The sequence below is a fragment of the Phocoena sinus genome, chromosome 17 (assembly GCF_008692025.1).
Source record: "Phocoena sinus isolate mPhoSin1 chromosome 17, mPhoSin1.pri, whole genome shotgun sequence".
NCBI lineage: Eukaryota > Metazoa > Chordata > Mammalia > Artiodactyla > Phocoenidae > Phocoena > Phocoena sinus.
Genome location: NC_045779.1, coordinates 18,079,927 through 18,100,618, shown reverse-complemented (window position 1 = coordinate 18,100,618; position 20,692 = coordinate 18,079,927). Strand labels below are relative to the sequence as shown.

At 37.2% G+C, this 20,692-nt stretch overlaps 1 protein-coding gene across 2 annotated transcripts; it reads left to right on the top strand.

Moving 5' to 3' along the window:
• Positions 1-1,331: 1,331 nt before the first annotated feature.
• Positions 1,332-20,089, top strand: ELOC (elongin C). Of its 2 annotated transcripts, none has more exons than XM_032609376.1 (4): positions 1,332-1,391; positions 11,254-11,307; positions 13,244-13,387; positions 18,253-20,089. In XM_032609376.1, the coding sequence occupies exons 2-4, from the start codon at positions 11,304-11,306 to the stop codon at positions 18,441-18,443; spliced, it is 339 nt and encodes a 112-aa protein (XP_032465267.1). In that variant the 5' UTR covers positions 1,332-1,391; positions 11,254-11,303; the 3' UTR covers positions 18,444-20,089. The 2 variants fall into 2 exon arrangements, with proteins under 2 accessions (XP_032465267.1, XP_032465266.1); XM_032609375.1 differs by lacking the exon at positions 1,332-1,391 and adding an exon at positions 2,067-2,215 and having other exon boundaries at positions 18,253-20,080.
• The last annotated feature ends 603 nt before the right edge of the window (positions 20,090-20,692 follow it).

Here is a 20,692-nt window from a genome sequence, read left to right as displayed (position 1 = left end):
TTGTTAAGTTGGAAAATAAATAGTATAAATAACCATATATATACACTGTATAATCTATGTAAAAGTGTATTAAAAAACCAAATTTATCTGCAATTTCTGCATTTTTATAAGCATATATTATATTGATTATTTCTGCATTTTATAAGCATATATTATATTGATTACATAATAAATAAAATTTTGTGTTTTTTAAAAAACAGTCCTAGACTAGATTAGCCCTAAATCTGGCATTAGCTGGCCTCAGTATCCTCACCTGGAAAATTCTATCATTCTCTAGGCAACTAATAGAGTGACCCTTATAGAATGTGATAATGCAATGAGGAAAAGGGAAAGTTTTGGAGAAAACAACACTTCTGAAGTAGAGGAGGAAAAGTATAATTGAAAATGGGCCCACATCCTTCTTTTCTCACCCCATTGCCTCTCCTCCCCACCAAATTCTACTCTGAGCTATTATAACCAAAAACTTTAATAATTTTTGCAAAGGCTTTGAAAAATTAACCCAGGACGGTCTGTCCGGTATTGCTTTTGCAACACCCTTTATCTGCCAAATGAACTAAAAAAGTCTTGCAGGCAAAAGTCACTATTTAGGTCAACAAACTTTGGATCGCCTGTATCTGTTTTCCTTTTGCGGACATCGTTACACAACAGTAGGAATTGAGCAACTTACAATGGTGAGAGTCTTGGCCCTACATTCCTTTCATGCCACAGTCCGGTAAATAGAGGGTGAACTTTATTTAGCTGTTTCACCCTTCCTGGAAGGGTGCCTAAATTTCACCAAGGGAAAGAGAGTAAAGACGGCTCTGATTTACGATAGTTCGACTTACAATTTCTTGACTATACGATGGTGTCAAAGCTATATGCATTCAGTAGAAACCATACACAATTTGAAATTTTAATCTTTTCCTGGGCTACCAATATGCAGTATGAAACTCTCTCCCCGGCGTTGAAGCTCCTAATCAGCCACCCAAACAGGAGGGTAAACAAGCAATACACTTATACAACCATTGTGTCTTTCACTTTCAGTACAAGTAATCAATAAATTACCTAAGATAATCAACACTTTATTATAAAATAAACTTTCCATTGGACGATTTCTGCCCAACTGCAGGCTAATGTAAGCATTCTGAGCACATTCTAAGATAAGCTAGGCTAAATTATGTTAGGTCTATTAAATGCATGTTCGACTTACGACATTTTCAAATTCCACTGGGCTTATCAGGACATAACCCCATCTTAAGTGGAGGTAAGATTTGTAAAAATGATAGGTGGATGGGGGTTGGGGGAAAGTGCTCCGGGGAGAGACCAGGAGAGAGAGGAGAGGAAGGAGGGGCAAAGTGGGCGTGGAGTGACAAAGATGGTGTCAGAACTGAGTACTGGTGGCAGGACTTTCGGTGAGTGATTTCAGAATCCAGAAGCTGAGCAACCCTGTGGCTGGGAGGGGGCAGGAGGTGGGGGAAAGGCCTCAGAGTGGGGGTGGGGGGCGTGGTTAGTTTTCAGTAAACACTGAAAGGTATCGGGAAGAGAGGAAATGAGGCCAGCGATTTCGCGAGCTGTTGGGATGCTCTTAAACAAGCTCTGCAACTTTTCACAAAAGGCAAGCTGCTTCATAAAGAGCACGATCTTGTTAGCATAGCAACCGCACTCCCACTATCCAATCTTTCCTCTGCAGACAGTCTCCGACCTCTACGCGTACCCCCAAACGAGCGTCAGGAACAACCTCCAAAATTACAAGGTTCTTAACATTCGACATGAGAAACTACAAGTCCCAGGATGCAATGCTGCCTCGCCCCACCCCACCCCCACCCCCCCCCACCCCCACCCCCCACCGACCCCCAGCACCTCTTTGAGGATGCTGTCCCTGCGGAAATCAGATCAGGATCGGCGCTGCATGCTGGGAGTCAAAAGACCTAGAATAGGATTGGTTGAGACTTTCCAGGGACTACCGTCCTTTTAGGCTTGGCCTGTGGGAGAAGGGAGGGGGCGCTGCGCACTTCCTGTAGACGCTGGCGGGCGACGGACTCAGGGAGTCCCCGCCTCACTAGGTACTAATCTCCCGCGCGTAGAAAGCGTCCGTGACCCAGCGGAAGTGATTCCTCCAACTGCCCCGGAACCCACGGCGGCAGGCAGCTGGGGGTGGGGGGGCGGCCCTGGTGTAGGGGCTGTGGCGGTGCGCGTGGACCCGGTGCGGTGGCTGTGGTTGCTGCGTGGCTGACGAGTGAGTCTCGGGCTGGGGTGGGAACGGAGCTCCGGGCCAGCGTGGGGGACGGGGGAGGCTCCTAGTGGGCGCGCTCGCCATCCCACTTCCCACCCCTTCCCATTTGGGCGGGGAAAAAACGGAAGCTCTTAAGCTTCCCTGGCCTCTTCGGCTCTTGGTTTGGGGGAGGGGAGAGGAGGGCGGCGGGACCTTTCCTGGCGCCGCTCGGTGGGCTTGGAAAAGGGTGGAAGGAGGGGCGGCGGCCGGCGAGACTGGGCCTCCTCGGGGTTAAACGCGGGCAGGGTGGAGTTAGGAGCATGGCAGCCCTGTCTCTTTCCCTTTTTGCTTTCCCCGGGTGCACTCAGATTCGTTCTTTTCTTGGGGTCAGTCCCTAGTTAGATGAGGGCCTTCGCTCTTCCCAGTTGCGAGACCCCGAGAAGTTTACCAACTTGTTGGGTGATCTCTGCCCGACTTGGTGTTTTGGGGCTGCCGTGCATCTGCCTCCCAGTCTCATCTGAAAGGAGGCATCTAGTGTCAAGTACAGTGGCCATTAAGTTTCTCTTATGGAACCTCTTTAATACAGTTATGGAGTTCGAATTATTAGTGCGAGCATTTCTACTCTGCATCGCCTTCAGTGTGGAAAACAACCGCAATCCTTTAGAGTTTTAAAACCTCATTTTCAAACTGCCAGATTTGCTTTCTGATCCCCAACTAGTTTCCTTTTTTGCTTAGTGGACTAAAATGATACGTCTCGGATCTCGTTTACATTATAATTGTGGTATAATTCATGATGTTGAAATATCACTGTTCACACGTGGATTCATTCATTTTGGAGATACAGTGGCAAGGGGACAACTATGGTCCCTGTCATCGTGGGTATTAAGTGCTTATTGCCAGTGATGATTTTGGCTTCATACTTAATTTTTAAATGACTGTCCTTTTTTTTCTTAAGTGTGAGATTTACCTAATAACTATCTACCATTCCAAAAAATATATATGTATATAAATTTATTTCAAATGGAAGATACTAGTTTCATTACATTATGGTAATTCTGTAATATAGTCAGTAGTTTGTAGTCAGAAGTTATAGTCAGTTCTATATATCAAGTTCCAAAGTAACATTTATATCTTATAAATTGCTTGTTTGGGTTTTTTGGGTAGATTTTTTTCAGTACTAGAAAATAATCTGGAAAATCTTTGTATTTACACTGGTATGTGTTAATGCATTTCAGCTAACCTGTCCTAAATGTTTACTGTTCCGTTATTAAATAAGATCAGAAAAAGCTCACCCAGTGATGCTCCAAATTTCAAGCCTTGGTGATTAAGAAAACAGTAGCGCCATTCACTCAACTCTTTATTGAGCATCTTTTCTATGCTAGGTACTAAATGAGGCCTGCCCTCACCGAGCTTGAGGAAAGAGGCTATACATTATATAAGCAAATACAGTTTCAGATGGTGATAAACGTGAAGAGACTGTATCTAGATTAGAGTTAGATTAAGTTAGAGGACTAGGGTGTGGTGTCTGCTTTTGAAAGGAAGTGATCAAGGAAGACCTACCTCTCTGAGGAGTTAATGCTTTGCCTGGAGACTAAAATAATAAAGATCTGAAGGAAGAGTTTTTCAGAGAGCAGTAATTGTAAATGCATAGACCTTAAGGGAGGAATGAACTTGACCTATTAAAATACTTAGAAGGCCAGTGTGACTGGACGTTAATGAAGGAAGAGTGATGGGAGATGAGATCAGAGTGGTTAGCAAGGAGTAAATAAGATGGAACTTTACAGTCCTTGTTCTGTCTGTAATGAGAAGCCATTAGAGGATTTTGTGCAGGGGAGTGATACCTGGCTTATGCTGTTGATGACTGATTGCTGAGTGGCAAACTGAGAGTTGGAGGAAAGTGGAAAAACCAGCTCCTAAGGAGGCTGATAGTAGTTCAGTTGCCATGTGGTAGCTTGAACTAGAGATGTAGAGTTGGCAGTTAGTGAGAAGTGGTCTGATTTGGAATGTAATTTGAAGGTGGAGCCAAATGGTTCTTACCTTCGCCCCAGAACGAAAAACAATTTGGAGGAGTCACCTGTTTGCCCGAGCATCTCGGTGAACAGTAGCACCGTTTACTGGAATGAGGAAGACTGGGGCAGGTGCACTGGTTTCTGAGGAATAAAGCAGGAGTTCTGTATAGAGTGTACTCAGGTGGATGACTTTATATAGCTCAGAATCTGTGCAGTAGGCAAGTAGGATATCCACTGCTGTTGTTCAGGGGAGAAGTCAGGCTAGGGAGGTAATCTTGGAGTCATATTTTCCATGTGATATTTAAAACTATGGACCAGAGGACATCAAGTAAAGAGTATTAATGGAGAAGAGGGCAGATGTCTGGGAGCACTCGGGTCAGAGGAGGAGCAAACAGTGACAGAAGCAGAAAAGCCAGGAGGGTGTGGCATCCGTAATACTAAGGGAAGAAAATGTTTCAGAAAAGAGGGCGGAGTCAACTGTAAAACCCTAAGAGTAAGATGATGATGAAAAATTGACCCAGAAAGGACTTCCCTGGCAGTCCAGTGGTCAAGACTCTGTGCCTCCAATGCAGGGGGCCCGGGTTCAATCCCTGATCCAGAGCTAGATCCCACATGCATGCTGCAACTAAGACCCCCGTGCAGCCAAATAAATAAATAAATATTTTTAAATGAATAAATAAAATAATTTTTAAAAATTGACCCAGTGACCAAGTAGTTGAAATTTGACAAGAGCGCTCTGAATGGACTAGAAGTCTAAAAAGTCTGATCAGTATGGGTTACAGAGAAGTGTATGGTAGTGATGATGTTACAGCATTTTGATATGTTGAATTGTGGCAGGACAAAGTCCTTGGATCACTGTGCTTAGCTGGAAAGGTTGGCCTTGCATAGGAAGGATGATTTTTTACTCAACTTTTGAAACAGGAAGTATATGGTATATAGATGCAGGTAGGATGAAGGTGGAAAGATAAGGCAGTTGAAGTGACTTGTTTCTGTTTTGCTGGTGAAATAAGTGAAGTTGTCAGGGTAGGAAGGAGAGGTACGTTGGAGGTTTAGGAGATGCCGTGAATTTTCTCAGAGTAGGAAAGCCAGTTGACTAGGTAGGAGGATCAGTCCGACACCAAGTATCTGTTTAAAGTGTGTGGCCATAAATTTAAAATTGAGACCAGTCACAATGGTTGTGACTTTTCTTCAGCCAATTCAGTCTTTGGTTGAGGCCTGAGCTCGGTGGAGAATCGGGTTTGGCCAGGGTTGGGATTTGGGTGGGTAGCTACATCAGAGGAGAGGGCAGGGAGTTAAGGGTGTAAGGGCTGCGAGGCACGCATGGTGCCAGTCTTCATGAACTCTTCACAGTGGGATGGAGCAAGGTCAGGGTTGGGTTTATATTTGTTTACTTTCAGCCCATCATTTAAAGGTTCTTTTTAATTATTTTATTGTGTGTAGAATCTATAATTAGGTACACACTATATAGTGAAGTACTTGTTCATACTTTTTAGACCAAAACAAAGGAGTTCAGAGATCATTGTCTAAGAGGGAGATTAGGTAGGTTAAAGGGTAAGGCAGACAAGACAGCCTCAGTGGGAACACACAGCACTCTAGAGCTCTTGAGTTGTGTTCTGTGTGGGAGTGACTCTTGCTTAATAAAGGTGGGAAATTGGGAGTTATGGGCAGTTTGTTATAGAGGGAGGGTGAATTTCACATGGGTTCAGTCATGAAATGGTAGAGCTGGAAGGGACTTTAGGCACAGTTGAGTCCAATTTCCTCATTTGGGAGATGAAGAAACAGAAGTCTTATCATTTAACCTATCTGGGTCTCAAGATAGAAATGCGCAGAATAGAAACTCAAATATGGACTTCTAACGACACTGAGTTACTTTGCCAAAAGTATTAAAACTGCCTACACAATAGTTAAGTACTATAGGAGCATTGTTATAAGTTGAATAAGCCAGAATGAGAATTTTACCTCATCCTGAGATAAATAAATTCAGTGACACTATAAGCACATTCTAGGCAAGATATTCTGATGTCTTGTTACAAACTGGAATTGTGTAACTTCTGTCAATTTGTATTAATGGCCAAAGCCGCTCTTCTTGCCTCTTCAAATAGGCCTAAACATTAGATAATTTTTGGTTAATGTAATTTACTTTGTTTTCCGAATTAATCATATTCTTACATATTGTTAAGAACAAATCATCAGGCTGACTGACGATTGTTTCCTTCATGAGTGGCTTAGTTCCACATACTTGTTTCTTTTTAAAAATCAGTTTTAAATCATAGTTTCCTAGTTATTTGTACTTTCAAACACGTATTTTTATGATTTTTTTTAAAAAATTGAAGTATAATTGACGCACAGCACTGCGTTAGTTCCAGGTGCACAGCATAGTGATTCTATATTTCTATACATTACAAAATGATCACCACAATAAGTCTGGTGCCATCTGTCACTGTACAGAGATATTACAGTATTATTGACTATATTCCCCACGCTGTAGATTTCATCCCCATGACTCAGGACTTGTAACTGGCAGTTTGTACCTCTTAATCTCCCTTGCCTACTTCACTCATTCCCCCACCCCCTCCCCCGTGGCAGTCACTGGTTTGTTCTCCTGTATCCATGAGTCTGTGGTTCGGTTTTGTTGTGTTTGTTCATTCATTTTGGTTTTTAGATTCCACATATAAGTGAAATCATGCAGTTTTTGTCTTTCACTGTCTGGCTTATTTCACTTAGTATAATACCCATGTTGTCACAAATGGCAAGATTTCATTCTTTTTTATGGCTGAGTAATATTCCATTATATGAGTAATCTTGTAGTGTGTATGTGTCTGTGTATCATATCTTTATCCATTCATCTATCGATGGGCACTTAGGTTGCTTCCATATCTTGACTATTGTAAATAATGCTACAGTGAATGTAGGGGTGTGTGTATCTTTTTGAATTAGTGTTCTTGTTGTCTTTAGAAAAAATACACAGAAGTGGAATGGTGGATCCATGGTAGTGCTTCCATGCTGTTTTCCATAGTGGCTGCACCAATTTACAGTCCCACAAGCACTGCGTGAGGGTTCCCTTTTCTCCACATCCTTGCCAAAAATGATGATAGCCATTCTGACAGGTCTGAGGTGGCATCTCGTTGTGGTTTCAATTTGCATTTCCCTGGTGATTAATGATGTTGAGTATCTTTTCATGTATTTGTTGGCTGTCTGTGTGTTGTGTGTCTTCTTTGGGAAAATGTCTATTTAGGTCCTCTGCACTTTTTTTTTTTTTTCCGTACGCGGGCCTCTCACTGCTGTGGCCTCTCCCATTGCGGAGCACAGGCACCGGACGCGCAGGCTCAGCGGCCATGGCTCACAGGCCCAGCCGCTCCGCGGCATGTGGGATCTTCCCGGACCAGGGCACGAACCCGTGTCCCCTGCATCGGCAGGCGGACTCTCAACCACTGCGCCACCAGGGAAGCCCATCTGCTCATTTTTTAAATTGGGGTTGTTTGGGGTTTTTTTCATGTTGAGTTGCATGAGTTCTTTATATATTTTGGGTATTAACCCCTTATCAGACAGATTGTTTGCAAACATCTTCTCCCATTCAGTAGGTGGCATTTTAATTATGTTGATGGTTTTGTTTGCTGTGCAGACGTTTTTTACTTAGTTTGATGTAGTCCCATTTGTTCATCTTTGCTTTTGTTTCCCTTGCCTGAGGAGGCATATCCCAAAAAATACTGCTAAGACCAATGTCAGAGAACGCACTATGTTTTCTTCTAGGAATTTTACGATTTCAGGTCTTACATTTAAGTATTTGAGTTTATTTTTATATATAGTATGAGACAGTAGTTCAGTTTGATTCTTTTGCAGTAGCTGTCCAGTTTTCCCAACACCATTTATTGAAGAGGCTGTCTTTTTTCCCACTGAATATTCTTGGCTCTTTTGTCATAGATAATTGATCATATAAGTGTGGGCTTATTTCTGGGCTCTCTGTTCTGTTCTGTTGATGTATGTGACTGTTTTTTACATACTGTCTTGATCACTGTAGCTTGTAGTAGTGATTTGAAATCAGGGAGCATGGTACCTTCAGCTCTGTTCTTCTTTCTCAAAATTGTTTTGGCTATTCAGGGTTATTTTTATATATTTTTTTTTCCAGCAGAAAACATGAGGTTAATAGGTGAGAAATCCCTTATTTTACTTAAATGACATCAGCCTGTACCTATCATTCTAATCTGCTTTTTAAAAAATTAACAGTTTATCTTGGTATTTCCATGTTATTATATACATAGGTTTAACTTATTCCTTTTCACTGCCCCATAATATTTCAAAAGTATAAATATACTATTTTTGTTTAGTATCACCCATTTCCCCTTCCCTCCAAAACTTGGTACTTAGCAAGTTTTAATGTTTTAGTTTTCTTATTACCATTGGGGTCAAACATTTTTAAACAGGTCTAGGAGCTATTTGTATTTTTTCTTCTGCTATTTTTCTAGAGTTCAGTGGGGTTTTTTTTACATTTGGTTCTTTAAACTGTAGTGTGTCTTTGTGAGTGATGTCAGTTAGACATCTAACCTTATTTTTTCCAGGTAAATAACCAATGTAAAAAAGCAAAAAGATACAAAGAATAGATTTGCAGCTGTTGCTCTCATCTACTTAGCTAATCCAAGCAAGTCAGCTGAAAAACTATTAGAACTAATAAGAGTTTGTGAAGATCATGGAATACAAGCTCAACTTACCGAATTTAAAAGGTTTTCTTTGAAACACCAGCAATAACCTTTCAGAAAGTATAATCGAAAAAACAGATCCCATTCATAATGGGAACTGTAAAGTACCTAAAAGTAGACCTAATGAGAAATGTGTAATAACAAAATGTGGACTTGCCCAGCTCCTTAGCAAAAACATGTTTATCACACAATTGTAATTAAAACAGTGGGGATATTGGTCAGGTATAAACAGATTGATGGAACAGAATACAGTCTAGAAATCCATGTAGTAATATAGTATATGATAAGGGTAACATTTCAAATCAGAAAAGGGATGGGCTGTTTAAAGATCTTTTCGGTGTTCAAAGATACTAGGATAAAAACTGATTTCAGTGTAGGCCCTAGGTTCTAAGTATTTGTTAGATAATAAAAATCTAAAAAATAAAAAACTATAAAAAAGTAATGTTTATATATAACACTCTAAAAGCACAGTGACATCAAGCCTTTGTTCATGTCTTCTGCCTGGAACTATTCTCAACCCACTGTTCAACCACTTCCTCTTACCTACCTAATTCATATATACCTAATTCAGTTATGTAGTAGATGTTCAGATGTTCACACTGAGATTTTGTAGCCCCAAACTTAGATTTATATAGGTTATTTGTGGGTTAAGTCCAAATTTAATCATATTTCAAATATTTTTAACTTCCACGTAGGAATCAGTGTTTACTCCTAATGGTTAGTGTTGATTTACTCTTTCTTTGTTAGTGATGGGGAGCTCCCTCCCCCCACCAACCTTAACCCTTGTGTAAATGATGGAATTGATTTACTATATTAAGAAGTCTGTAGAAAAACTGTTGCTATCCAAAGGGCTTCTAAGGTGTGACTTTTCATGGTTGCTTAGCTACTGCTAGTTAGGTAAACAACCTGGATGTTTTGCTCTGGAGATTTTCCAGAGAAAAGTTGGCACTTGAAATCCTTCTTCTTCTAGCTTTTCTAGCATTTTTTTCCTTTTTTGTGTGTTTTAGAAGGAGTACAAAGCAGTATGAACAGAAGAAAATAATAATTACTGATAAATTTTTTAATTGCTTACTACTATGACCAAAAAATGACAGAGTACTGTTTTTAAATTTTAGATAACTATCTAAGGATTTATATCAGCACCTCTCAGCAGTAGTGGAAAAGAAGTTTTAACAGGAGCCAGAATTTGTTACCATGGCAGTATGGAATAATGGAAGGGAGCATGGGCTCTAAAGCAAACCTACCCAGGTTTAAATTCTCATGTTGCCACTTAAGCTGTAGAAGCCTTGAGCAGGTAGCAGCCTCCTCATGTTTTCTCATCTCTAAAATGGGAATGATAATTCCCCTGTGGAAGTGTTGTTTTAAAATAAGACAATGTATGCAACGCATTTAATGCAATGTTTACACTCATTAGGCCCTCAAATGGTTGGTAAAAAACGTTACGTTGCCCCTGCTGCCTTTCTCTCACATTAGCCATGGTACTTTAAATACCTCCCTACATGCTTGGGGAGTGTTCTAGACTAACATTTAATTTTTCCCCTGACTCTGTCAACACCTGGAGCATTCAGCCTCTCTATACATCAATGATGTTTTTTAAGGTGAGGGATTACATAGGTTTATTGATCAGGAATTTCTTAGAGAACAGGATAATTAGGATACACTGTTTTTCTGATAATGACATAAAAAATAATATTCGGATAAAAAAATCCTCCTTCGAAGAAATGCTGTTAAAATACAAATTACTGAAAACATGAGCTCTTTTCCTTTGGTAGTCATTTCTTTCGTGAAATTTAAGATTTCTCAAAAATTAATTTTTTTTTAACACTTCATTGTTAAATCTCAGAACTTTGGTAGCCTCTGTGCAGAAGGGATGGAACAGTAAAATGTATTATAGATGTGCACACTTACATAAGAAGAGGGCAAGCCTTACCTTTTTTATTCACAGGAAAGCTACTTCACGTCCTTGGATTTATCATGTTGTCATTCATTTAGCAGATACTTGCTTTAATGTTTACCAGTATCTAGTAGCTATAGTATACAAAGATGATTAAGGCCAAGGGTGTCTCCTTCAAGTTCAGTTCAGCTCCTAAGGAACAACATATGTGTTTTTAAACTGTTGTCAGAATAGTTACCTTAAAAAGGCGGGGGGAAAATCTGTATTTAGACTTTACTGTCCTGGAGGTGATCATCTTCTCTCAGATGTTCAGAAACTTGATACTGTTCCATATTGTGGTGGCTGGGAAACTTACATAGCAGAGAGAGAGAGTCCTTGCACTTGTAACACCAAGGACGTATTAAAAAATAATGGGAAAACATGTTATTGTGGCATTAATCTCAATATAGTATTGTTATATTTCAGGAAACTACTAAAGTTCCTGTGGACTCAAAGTAGAATTTCATAAGAACATAATGGGTAAGTTATATAAAAGTCATTTTGTAGTTCAATTAGTTGAAGCTTTCTTCTCAAAGATAGGCCTTTGAAGTCAGTGAATGCAAGTAAGAAAGTAGAGTAGACTGAAATTAGTTGTTTAAATCAGCAGCTTATGTTTATTATATATTTCTGAAAAGCAAATCAGTAACATTATTATGCCAAATTTAATTTGTGATTGCTAGTTATTGTACCTTAGGAAATTAGAAACTCTCCCAACATACATAGAAGGTGGTTTCTCTTGCCAAAAAAAAAAAAAAAAAATACTGGAAGTATAAATTTAAATAATTGATAATTTTTATTTTTGTTCTCAGGTTGGCAAAAACTGCTAAAAATCTGTACTCTTGAATAGTCTATAATTAGAAGTTACATGCATCTTTATGAGCCCCCCAGCTTTTTATTATGAAAAATTGCAAGAATAATACACTATAGCCTTCACTAGTTAACGTTTTGTCATATTTGCTTTTCCTGCGTGTATACGTTTGTATGTTTATATACCCACATATACACACATAAGCTTTTTTTTTCTGTTCTATTTATTAATTGTACATGTAATACTCCACACCTAAATGCTTAAGCATGCATCTCGTAATTCAGTCCATATTCAGAATTTCAGTTTTTTCAATAGTGTTCTTTACAGTGGGTTTATTATTTTTAAATCCAGGGTCCAATCAAGGATTTACTTATTGCATTAATTTATCTCTTGTGTTCTTTAAACAGTTCCCTACTTTTGGGATTGGGTGAGGAGTGAGGTCTTTCATGACTCATTTAAATTTAGATTTGTCTGAGTATTTCCTCCTCATTAGATTCAGGTTAAACATTTTTGGCAGTGGTAGTACATAAGTGACTTTGATATTTGTTAATCTCAGTTTTAGGAATTTCTAAATTAATAACAAATGAATGAGTAAATGGATGTTTGTAACTGAACAGTACTTCAGCTTCATCCTCTGTACTTCTCCTTGCTAAGTCTTCCTAAGTTTTTAGAATAAGCCTTAAGATATTTTCTTTCAGATATTGATACCATAAAAATTAAAATTCTGTCGGTACAAAATTGTAAAGTTATACGTGTGAGAAAAGATCTTAAAGAGTTGTATAAAAATACATACTCCCTCAGAAAGTTACGTTGAGCCAATTCCTGTGGCTGAAGCCGGCATGGTGGCATTGAGGATAGCTGGTAGCTACCTCACCTCTACTTTGAATTTTTAGAGATTGATTATTTGTCTGTAGTCATTGTTTCAATATTCATGCAATAATTTAAACTGGGCAGTAAAATTTTTTGATCACTTTTTTATGGATCAAGAGTAAAATGCTAAAAAAAAAAAAAAAGAGTAAAATGCTGAGTAAAGAAGGCCCTAAATTTTAGAATACGGGGCTTGTCAGAAGTTAAGCTCACATGGCATATGAACGTTTATTCATAAACACACTATGCATCTTACTTTAAAAATGAGTATTTCAGGTCATAGAATTAAAGTTTTACTATTTGAATATTTTCTTTTAGTCTTCAAATTTAAATGTGCTGCTGTGTTCACAAATTGTTAATACTTCCATGAAAAATACTGGTAAATTTTCATCTAAAGTAAACATCCTTGGGAGTTCCCTGGTGGTCCAGTGGTTAGGAATTGGCGCTTTCTCTGCTGTGGCCCATTTTCAATCCCTGGTTGGGGAACTAACATCCCAGAAGCCATGTGGCCAAAAATTAAAAATAAAAATAAATAAAGTAAACATCCTTGAATGTAAAGTTTATTCTGATATTGGAAAATATTTAGAGAATAATAAAATAAGGAGTTAAAAAGTTTAAAATCTTGGTGGCTATTACTCTCCAGAAATGTTTCTGCTCTGAGTTATTCAGATACTAACCTTGGTAAACCTGTTTATTTTTAATAAATTTTGTGATTCAAAAATTATCTACTACATACTTTAGATGGAGAAGAGAAAACCTATGGTGGCTGTGAGGGCCCTGACGCCATGTATGTCAAATTGATATCTTCGGATGGTCATGAATTTATTGTAAAAAGAGAACATGCGCTAACATCAGGAACAATAAAAGCCATGTTGAGTGGCCCAGGTAGGTACATTTCTTTATTTCCTCTTAATATATCCTCACTTTTTTAATGTTTGATGAATGTGTTTTCAAGTTGAATTAAATGACTCATAACATTAAAAGAAAGACAGTAACTGTTCTAACATTAATTACTGCATGGTTATGTTGCATTGGGAAAAAAGTGGCTTCTGCTACTTCCTGTTTTCAGTTATTTACCATAGTTTCAATAAAACCTAATTGATTATTTTGTAATAGGAAGGATCCCTATGTTTCCATGGTCAGTTCACCACAGAAGGACTCTGGTGATTTTTGCTCCTGGTTATATGTAAAGTTTACCTATAGAAGTTATCGCTTCCCACATATCTACTGTTCCCATTTTACCTCAAGAAAATTTTTCTTGAGGGTTGGAATTTCTGGAGCATAGGGTAATTCTGTGTTTAACTCTTGGAGGCGCTGAACTGTCTGCACAGTGGCTGAACCATTTTACGTTCCTGCCAGCCGTGTACGAGGCTTCCAATTTCTCCACATCCTCCCTGACATTTGTTATTTTCCATTTTTCTGATTGTAACCATCTTAGTGGGTGTGAAGTGGTATCTCATTGTAATTTTGCTTAGCAATTCCCTAATGACTGATGAAGTTAAATATATCTGCTTGTGCTTGCTGGTCATTTGTATATTTTCTTTTGACAAATATCTGTTCAATTTTGTTGCCCAGTTTTTAATTGACTTGTCCTTTTGTTGTTGAGTTTAAGAGTTCTTTATAAATTCTGGACACTTTATAAGTTCTTTATAAATTCTGAACTTTATTAAGAGTTCTTTATAAATTCTTTATACCTTATGAGATAAATGATTTGCAAATATTTTCTTCATTCTGTAGGCTGTTTTTTCTTGATAGTATCTTTTGATGCACAGAAGTTTTTTATTTTGATGAAGTCCAATTTATTTTCCCTTTTGTTGTTTCTGATTTTTGGAGTCCTGTCTAAAAATGCATTGCCAAATTCAATGTCATGAAGATTTACCTTATGTTTTCTTACAAGAGTTGTGTTTTAAGCACTTACATTTAGGTTCTTGATTTTAAGTTAATTTTTGCATATAGTGTGAATCAGCTTCATTCTTTTGCGTGTGGACATCCCATTACTGTTTGTCAGAGAGACCATACTGAATGGTCTTGGCATCCCTGTTGATAATCAGTTGACCATAGATATGTAGGTTTATTTTTGGGCTCTCGATTTTCCATTGATCTATGTATCTGTGGTTATACCAGTATCACGCTGTTTTGATTTCTGTAGCTTTGTAGTAAGTTTTGAAATTGGGAAGTGTGAGGCCCCCAACTTTGTTTTTCTTTTTCAAAATTGTTTTGGCTATTTCGGATCCTTTGCAATCCCTTTTCTTTATCTTTTACTATGGAGATTTTAGAACATACACAGACTTGGAGAGAATAGCATAACACACCTTTCCGTACCCATCAACTAGCTTCAATAGTTAACATTTTGCCAGTTTTGTTTTGTCTATTATCCTAACTTTTTTTAAAAGAGTATTTCAAGCAAATTCCTGACATTAGGTTATTTCACTTGCAAAATCTATGATAGTCCCCCTGCAACCTCCCCCCTGCTTTTTTTTTTTCAGACTATCAGTTTTACTAGAAACAAAGTTATTTGTATAATGTCCACATCCAGGTTATACTTAATCTTGTGTCATCTTGTAAATTCATAATTAGAACTCTAGAGCCTTGAACAGAATCCAGTTTATCTTTCTAGCAAGAATACTTTATAGGTGGAACTCTTGTAGTCCTATTGTATCACGTCTTTTAGCAATGTCAAGACTGATTATTGGGTTCCATAGTTATCAAGCTGATTTGTCCATGAGCAATTCCCCAGTCAGACTTTCATATAATATTTAGTTTTAGCATTCACTGTGATTATTGCTGAGATTTACTTCATTTGGAATTATAAAACAGAGATTTTCTAATTCTGTAATTTCTTCTGCATTTATTAGTTAGAACTCTCCTATAAAGAAGAACTATTTGGTTACGCTGAAATATAGTCTGTACGGGAAAGAAAAGATAAATGCTTGATTTTTTTTTCCCCTTTACATGCAATTTTTCAGAGTAAAGAATTGGTTCTCCAGCATCCTCCAACAGTAAAGAGTGTTTGTTTTGTTTGTTTTTTTTTGCATATATACTTTTTACTGGATATTTTTCAGTCAGGTGCAGTCATTCTTACTGATGCTCAAACGGCTCCATTTTTATGCCAGAAGGAGCACATCAGGTTGGCTCCTGTGTCCTTTTGACACAGTTTTATTAGCCTTGAATAGCTATACTACTTTCTGTAATAAAAAAATTTCTCAGGTTCATTTTGTACATTATTCCTCAATCCTAAAAACAGCCATTCATTAAAGAGCCCTGGGGTTTGGGGGGGTGGGTTTTTTCGGTTTGATTTTTTAATGGAAAATGGTACTTAGATACCCCACTGTGGGTACTAGCAATACTCATTGCTCCTGGGTTGAAGTGCTTTTAGACTTTTCTACTGGACAGAACTAGGATGTACTTTAGGGGAAAAATCCCGATGCCAACAAAATTTTAACTGAAAATTGAGATTAAAGGATTTTTACAAAGTCTGATCTCCTTTAATTTAAAAACAAGAGTTTTATCTTTGAAGCATCAAACTTTTGGCACCAAACTAATGTTTGCATGAAAAGGAATGAAGTACTGATGCATGCTACAAGGTGGATGCACCTTAAAACATTATGCTGAGTGAAAGAAGCCAGACACACATTGTTGTATACTTCCATTTGTATGAAATATCCAGAATAGACAAATTCATAGAGACAGAAAGTAGAGGGGAGTTCCCTGGTGGTCTAGTGATTAAGGATTTGGTGCTTTCAACACTGTGGCCTGGGTTCAGTTCCTGGTCAGGGAACTGAGATCGTGCAAGCTGCGCAATGTGGCAAAAAAACCCCCAAAAACATAGAGAAAGAAAGTAGATTGGTGTTTTCCAGAGGCTGCAGTGTGGGTTTTATTTGGGGTGGCGAAAATGTTTTGGAACCAGATGGAGAGGATGGTTGCTCGGCATTGTGAATGTACACTGAATTGTACATCTTAAGTTGGTGACTTTTATATGAATTTCTTTTTTTATTATTATTAATTTTTATTGGAGCACAGTTGCTTTACAATGTTGTGTTAGTTTCTTGCTGTACAGCAAAGTGAGTCAGTCATACGTATACATATATCCACTCTTTTTTAGTTTCCTTCCCATTTAGGTCACCACAGAGCATTGAGTAGAGTTCCCTGTGTTCTACAGTAGGTTCTCATTAGTTACCTATTTTATACATAGCAGTGTATATATGTCAGTCCCAATCTCCCAATTCATTCCACCCCCTCTTTCCCACCCAGTAACCATAAGTTTGTTTTCTACATACGTGACTCTACTTGTTTTGTAAATAAGTTCACTTGTACCCTTTTTTTTTAGATTCCACTTGTAAGCGGTATCATCTTATATTTGTCTTTATGTGTCTGACGTCACTCAGTATGACAGTGTCTCAGTCCATCCATGTTGCTGCAAATGGCATTATTTTCTTTTCTTTTGGCTGAGTAGTAGTCCAATATATATATGTACCACATCTTCTTTATCCATTCATCTGTCAGTGGACATTTAGGTTGCTTCCATGTCTTGGCTATTGTAAGTAGTGCTGCTATGAACATAAGGGTGCATGTATCTTTTCGAATTAGAGTTTTCGTCTTTTCTGGATATACGCCCAGGAGTGGGACTGCTAGATCATATGCTAACTCTATTTTTAGTTTTTTAAGGAACCTCCATACTGTTCTCCATAGTGGCTATACCAACTTATATTCCCACCTGTTATACGAATTTCACCTAAAGAAAACACTAATGTTTGTCTAGTGTCAAAGGCTTAATAAGTGCCTATTGGTAATATTTCATACATACATTTAAGAAAGAGTTTTCGTTATTGGCAAACAAAAATTTACCTCATTGCTATGAATTATCTGCTGAATCCTTCTTTCCTTTCTCCGCATCCCATCCTACTCCCAACCAATAGACAATTACTAGAAAACTTAAAATACTACATTCTCAGAAAGTACATTTTTCTGCCTTTTATATTCAGTGCACAATGCTAGTGCTAGACTGCCAAGAAAATATTTTATCCCAATAGTAAAGAAATCATAGAGCTAAAGAAATTCTGAGAGATCACTAAAAACAGTTTATGAACTGTTATTAAACAAAGGGAGGAAGTAGCTTATGAGAGCTCATTAACATGACCATATTTTTAAAAACTAAAGGGGAAAACAATGCATTTACTTTCTTGAAAAGATTCTTTAAGGATAGTGTTTTCACTTATCATTTATATTTACATGACAGCATAGCACAGAGCTCCTGCTGGTCTATAAATACTTAATTCCCTAGACTGAATCGTTTTAATAAAGATTTTTTTTATGTTTCTACTCAGAAATCTACATATTTCATTTGATGCTAGTTGGGTTTATCCTTTTTGCATTATACTAGTTTTGCTAGGGCTGCCATAACAAAGTACCATTGACTGGATGTTTTAAACAGAAATTTATTTTCTCACAGTTTTGGAGGGTGGAAATTAGAGATCAAGGTGTTGACAGAGTTGGTTTCTTCTGAGGTCTCTCTCCTTGCCTTGTAGATGACTGTCTTCTTCCTGTGTCTTCCCATTGTTGTCTTACCTCTGTGTGTCTGCAGCCTCATCTCCTATTCTGATAGGGATGCCAGTCATATTGGATTAGGGCCTTAATCACCTATCTCCAAACATAGTCACATTCGAGTATTGGGGGTTAGGACTTAAACATATGAATTTTGGAGGAACACAGGTCAGCCCATGTATCACGAACAAATTCCTTTTCTTTTCCAGGTCAATTTGCTGAGAACGAAACTAATGAAGTCAATTTTAGAGAGATCCCTTCACATGTGCTATCAAAAGTATGCATGTATTTTACCTACAAGGTTCGCTACACTAACAGCTCCACGGAGATTCCTGAATTTCCAATTGCACCTGAAATTGCACTGGAACTGCTGATGGCTGCAAACTTCCTAGATTGTTAAATAAAATAAATTATAATAAACTGTTAACTTTTTTCAGTATTTAATACCTGTAGTTCAGTTAGTAATTTTTTCATATATAGCATGTCGCCTGTGTGCAGTTGAACCTTAAAGTTCGTTGCAAAGCAGATTACCTTCTGTTCTTCTGCATAGCAGTCAGAGTTGAAATCTGTTTGCTACATCAACAAATTAAGGACATTTTCACAAATTGAGAAATAAACAAATATGCCAATTCGTAGGTGGTTTTGCCTTATCCTTTGGATATGATTTTTAAAATTAGAGCAGTGGTGAAATTTAGGCATAAATTCAACACGTTCTACAGGTAAATAATGGGGCTACATATTTTTATGTTTTTAATGTTTTTTTAAAAACCTATTCTGATCTTATAGCTGTCATTAGCATTACTAGAGTTATGCAATTGCATATAATTGCATTATAAACATGTTTATAACTTAGCCAAAATATTGATTTTTATAACTGTCAAAGACATGAGAGTTGAAATTTCTTATGTGTCTTTTGATAAACTGCAGTATTGTTTAAGTATATCTTGTCTTTTTGTTTATTGCTACAATTTAAGAACTTTATTTAAAATCAATTTTGGAAGGTTACTAGGTACAGCTTTTGGAGCAGAGACTTTTTGAACTTTAGCCACATGGTCAGCAAGTAAACTACATGACTTCAGTTTCATGTGCATTTTGGCCAATCCATTGTATAAAGTTTCCTTTGCAGTATTCATTCTTACATAGTCCCTTGTTGTGATTACACTTCTCATTATTTAAATATGTTTTAAAAGACTCACTAGGAACTTTTTCATCTAGATCCTAAGAGCAAGACTTCTCTGACAATTCCAGTCTTCCTCCATTCAACTGAAATATTATAAAATAAGAAAAACGTGGAGAGATGCAGTGCAAATCTAATAATGCACTTTGATGTAGTATATTAATTATCTTCTATTAATTAAAGTATGTCCCACTAGATATGATATCCATAATCTGGGCCTTCTACTGAACTCAAACTTATAGAAGAGGTCATTCAACTTTCACACTAAGACAAAAAATGTTTGAAGAACTATAATAGAGCGTCTCTGCTTAGTCATGGAAAAAGAAGCACTAGAGTTGGGTTTATTATTGTCTCTATCTTAGTAGTAAAACAAAGCTGTTATTATAGAGTCTATAAATTTAAGTCTTCAGCTTACTTCTTTAAGACTGGTTCAATATGGACCAGTTTTTCTGGAACCTGCAAAGACCATAAACAAGATCAATAAAAGTAATTTTTCCTCTTAGAAGACCTAACATTGTTATTGAAAGCAATTAAATATAAATGTTAGTTGCATATATTTTAGTAACATCTTAAGACATACTGTTACATATTTTAGTATAGAATTATCAAGTACTAGAATTATATTCTGCTACTTGGTGACAAATAATGCCAATTATAAACCTAAGTGGTGATCTTAAAGGTCAAGGTGATAGCTAGAATACAGTTTAACTTTGACCCATTTTAGTAGGTTACTTTATATGTTAGGTCCAGAAGTTACCTTAAGTTCAAAATATTGAAATAGAACTGAAAGATTAGGAAAAACTGTATAGCTTGCGGCAAATGATACTTGCATGTTAATAAAGACTATTGACTGAAAGGTTTGATGAACACTTGGTGTTTGATCTTTTTAGCCTTAATTTTCTCTTTTTCTGAGGATGTATGAAACTATTGGCTTCAGGACATCTTGCCATATGATTGAATAGCAGGAATTTTTATTTGGTTCAATTGAAGAGATGATTTTATATAGCATTGAGACCTTAAATAGTTTTCTGACACTTGGTGATTAGTTTACTTTTTGAATTATGTGCAAATCTACCCAATACTTTTTCTGCACAGAAAATAGTACCACAAAATCCTTTGTTTTATTCAGTTACTATTTCATTTTTGTATTGTCTAGATTATTTTATGCTTTTTAGACTGCTTATCTTTCATGCAATTATTATTGGCAGATAAGTCTCCTTTTGAAGAGCTGTTAATATTGAGGAATACAATCTACTATAAGTAAATTCAGCTCATATTAAAAGAAATACATTTAGAGACATCTTGCTATATATGGAGCTGTCATCTTAGCTGTGGGTCGTTTTGCTAAATTTATCAATTATTTCAAAATGGTGCAGGTATTCTGAGAAATTATATAAAGTTGCTGTTAAAGATTGAAGAGTGTTTAAAGCTAGTAATTCCTATCTGTGTAGAGGAAAATTCATACAAATTAA

Bases quoted from the DNA above. Each gene is read 5' to 3' on its own strand.
- ELOC (XM_032609376.1), top strand. The intron at 13,388-18,252 runs GTAGGTACATTT...TTTCTTTTCCAG, and splicing joins AGCCATGTTGAGTGGCCCAG to GTCAATTTGCTGAGAACGAA.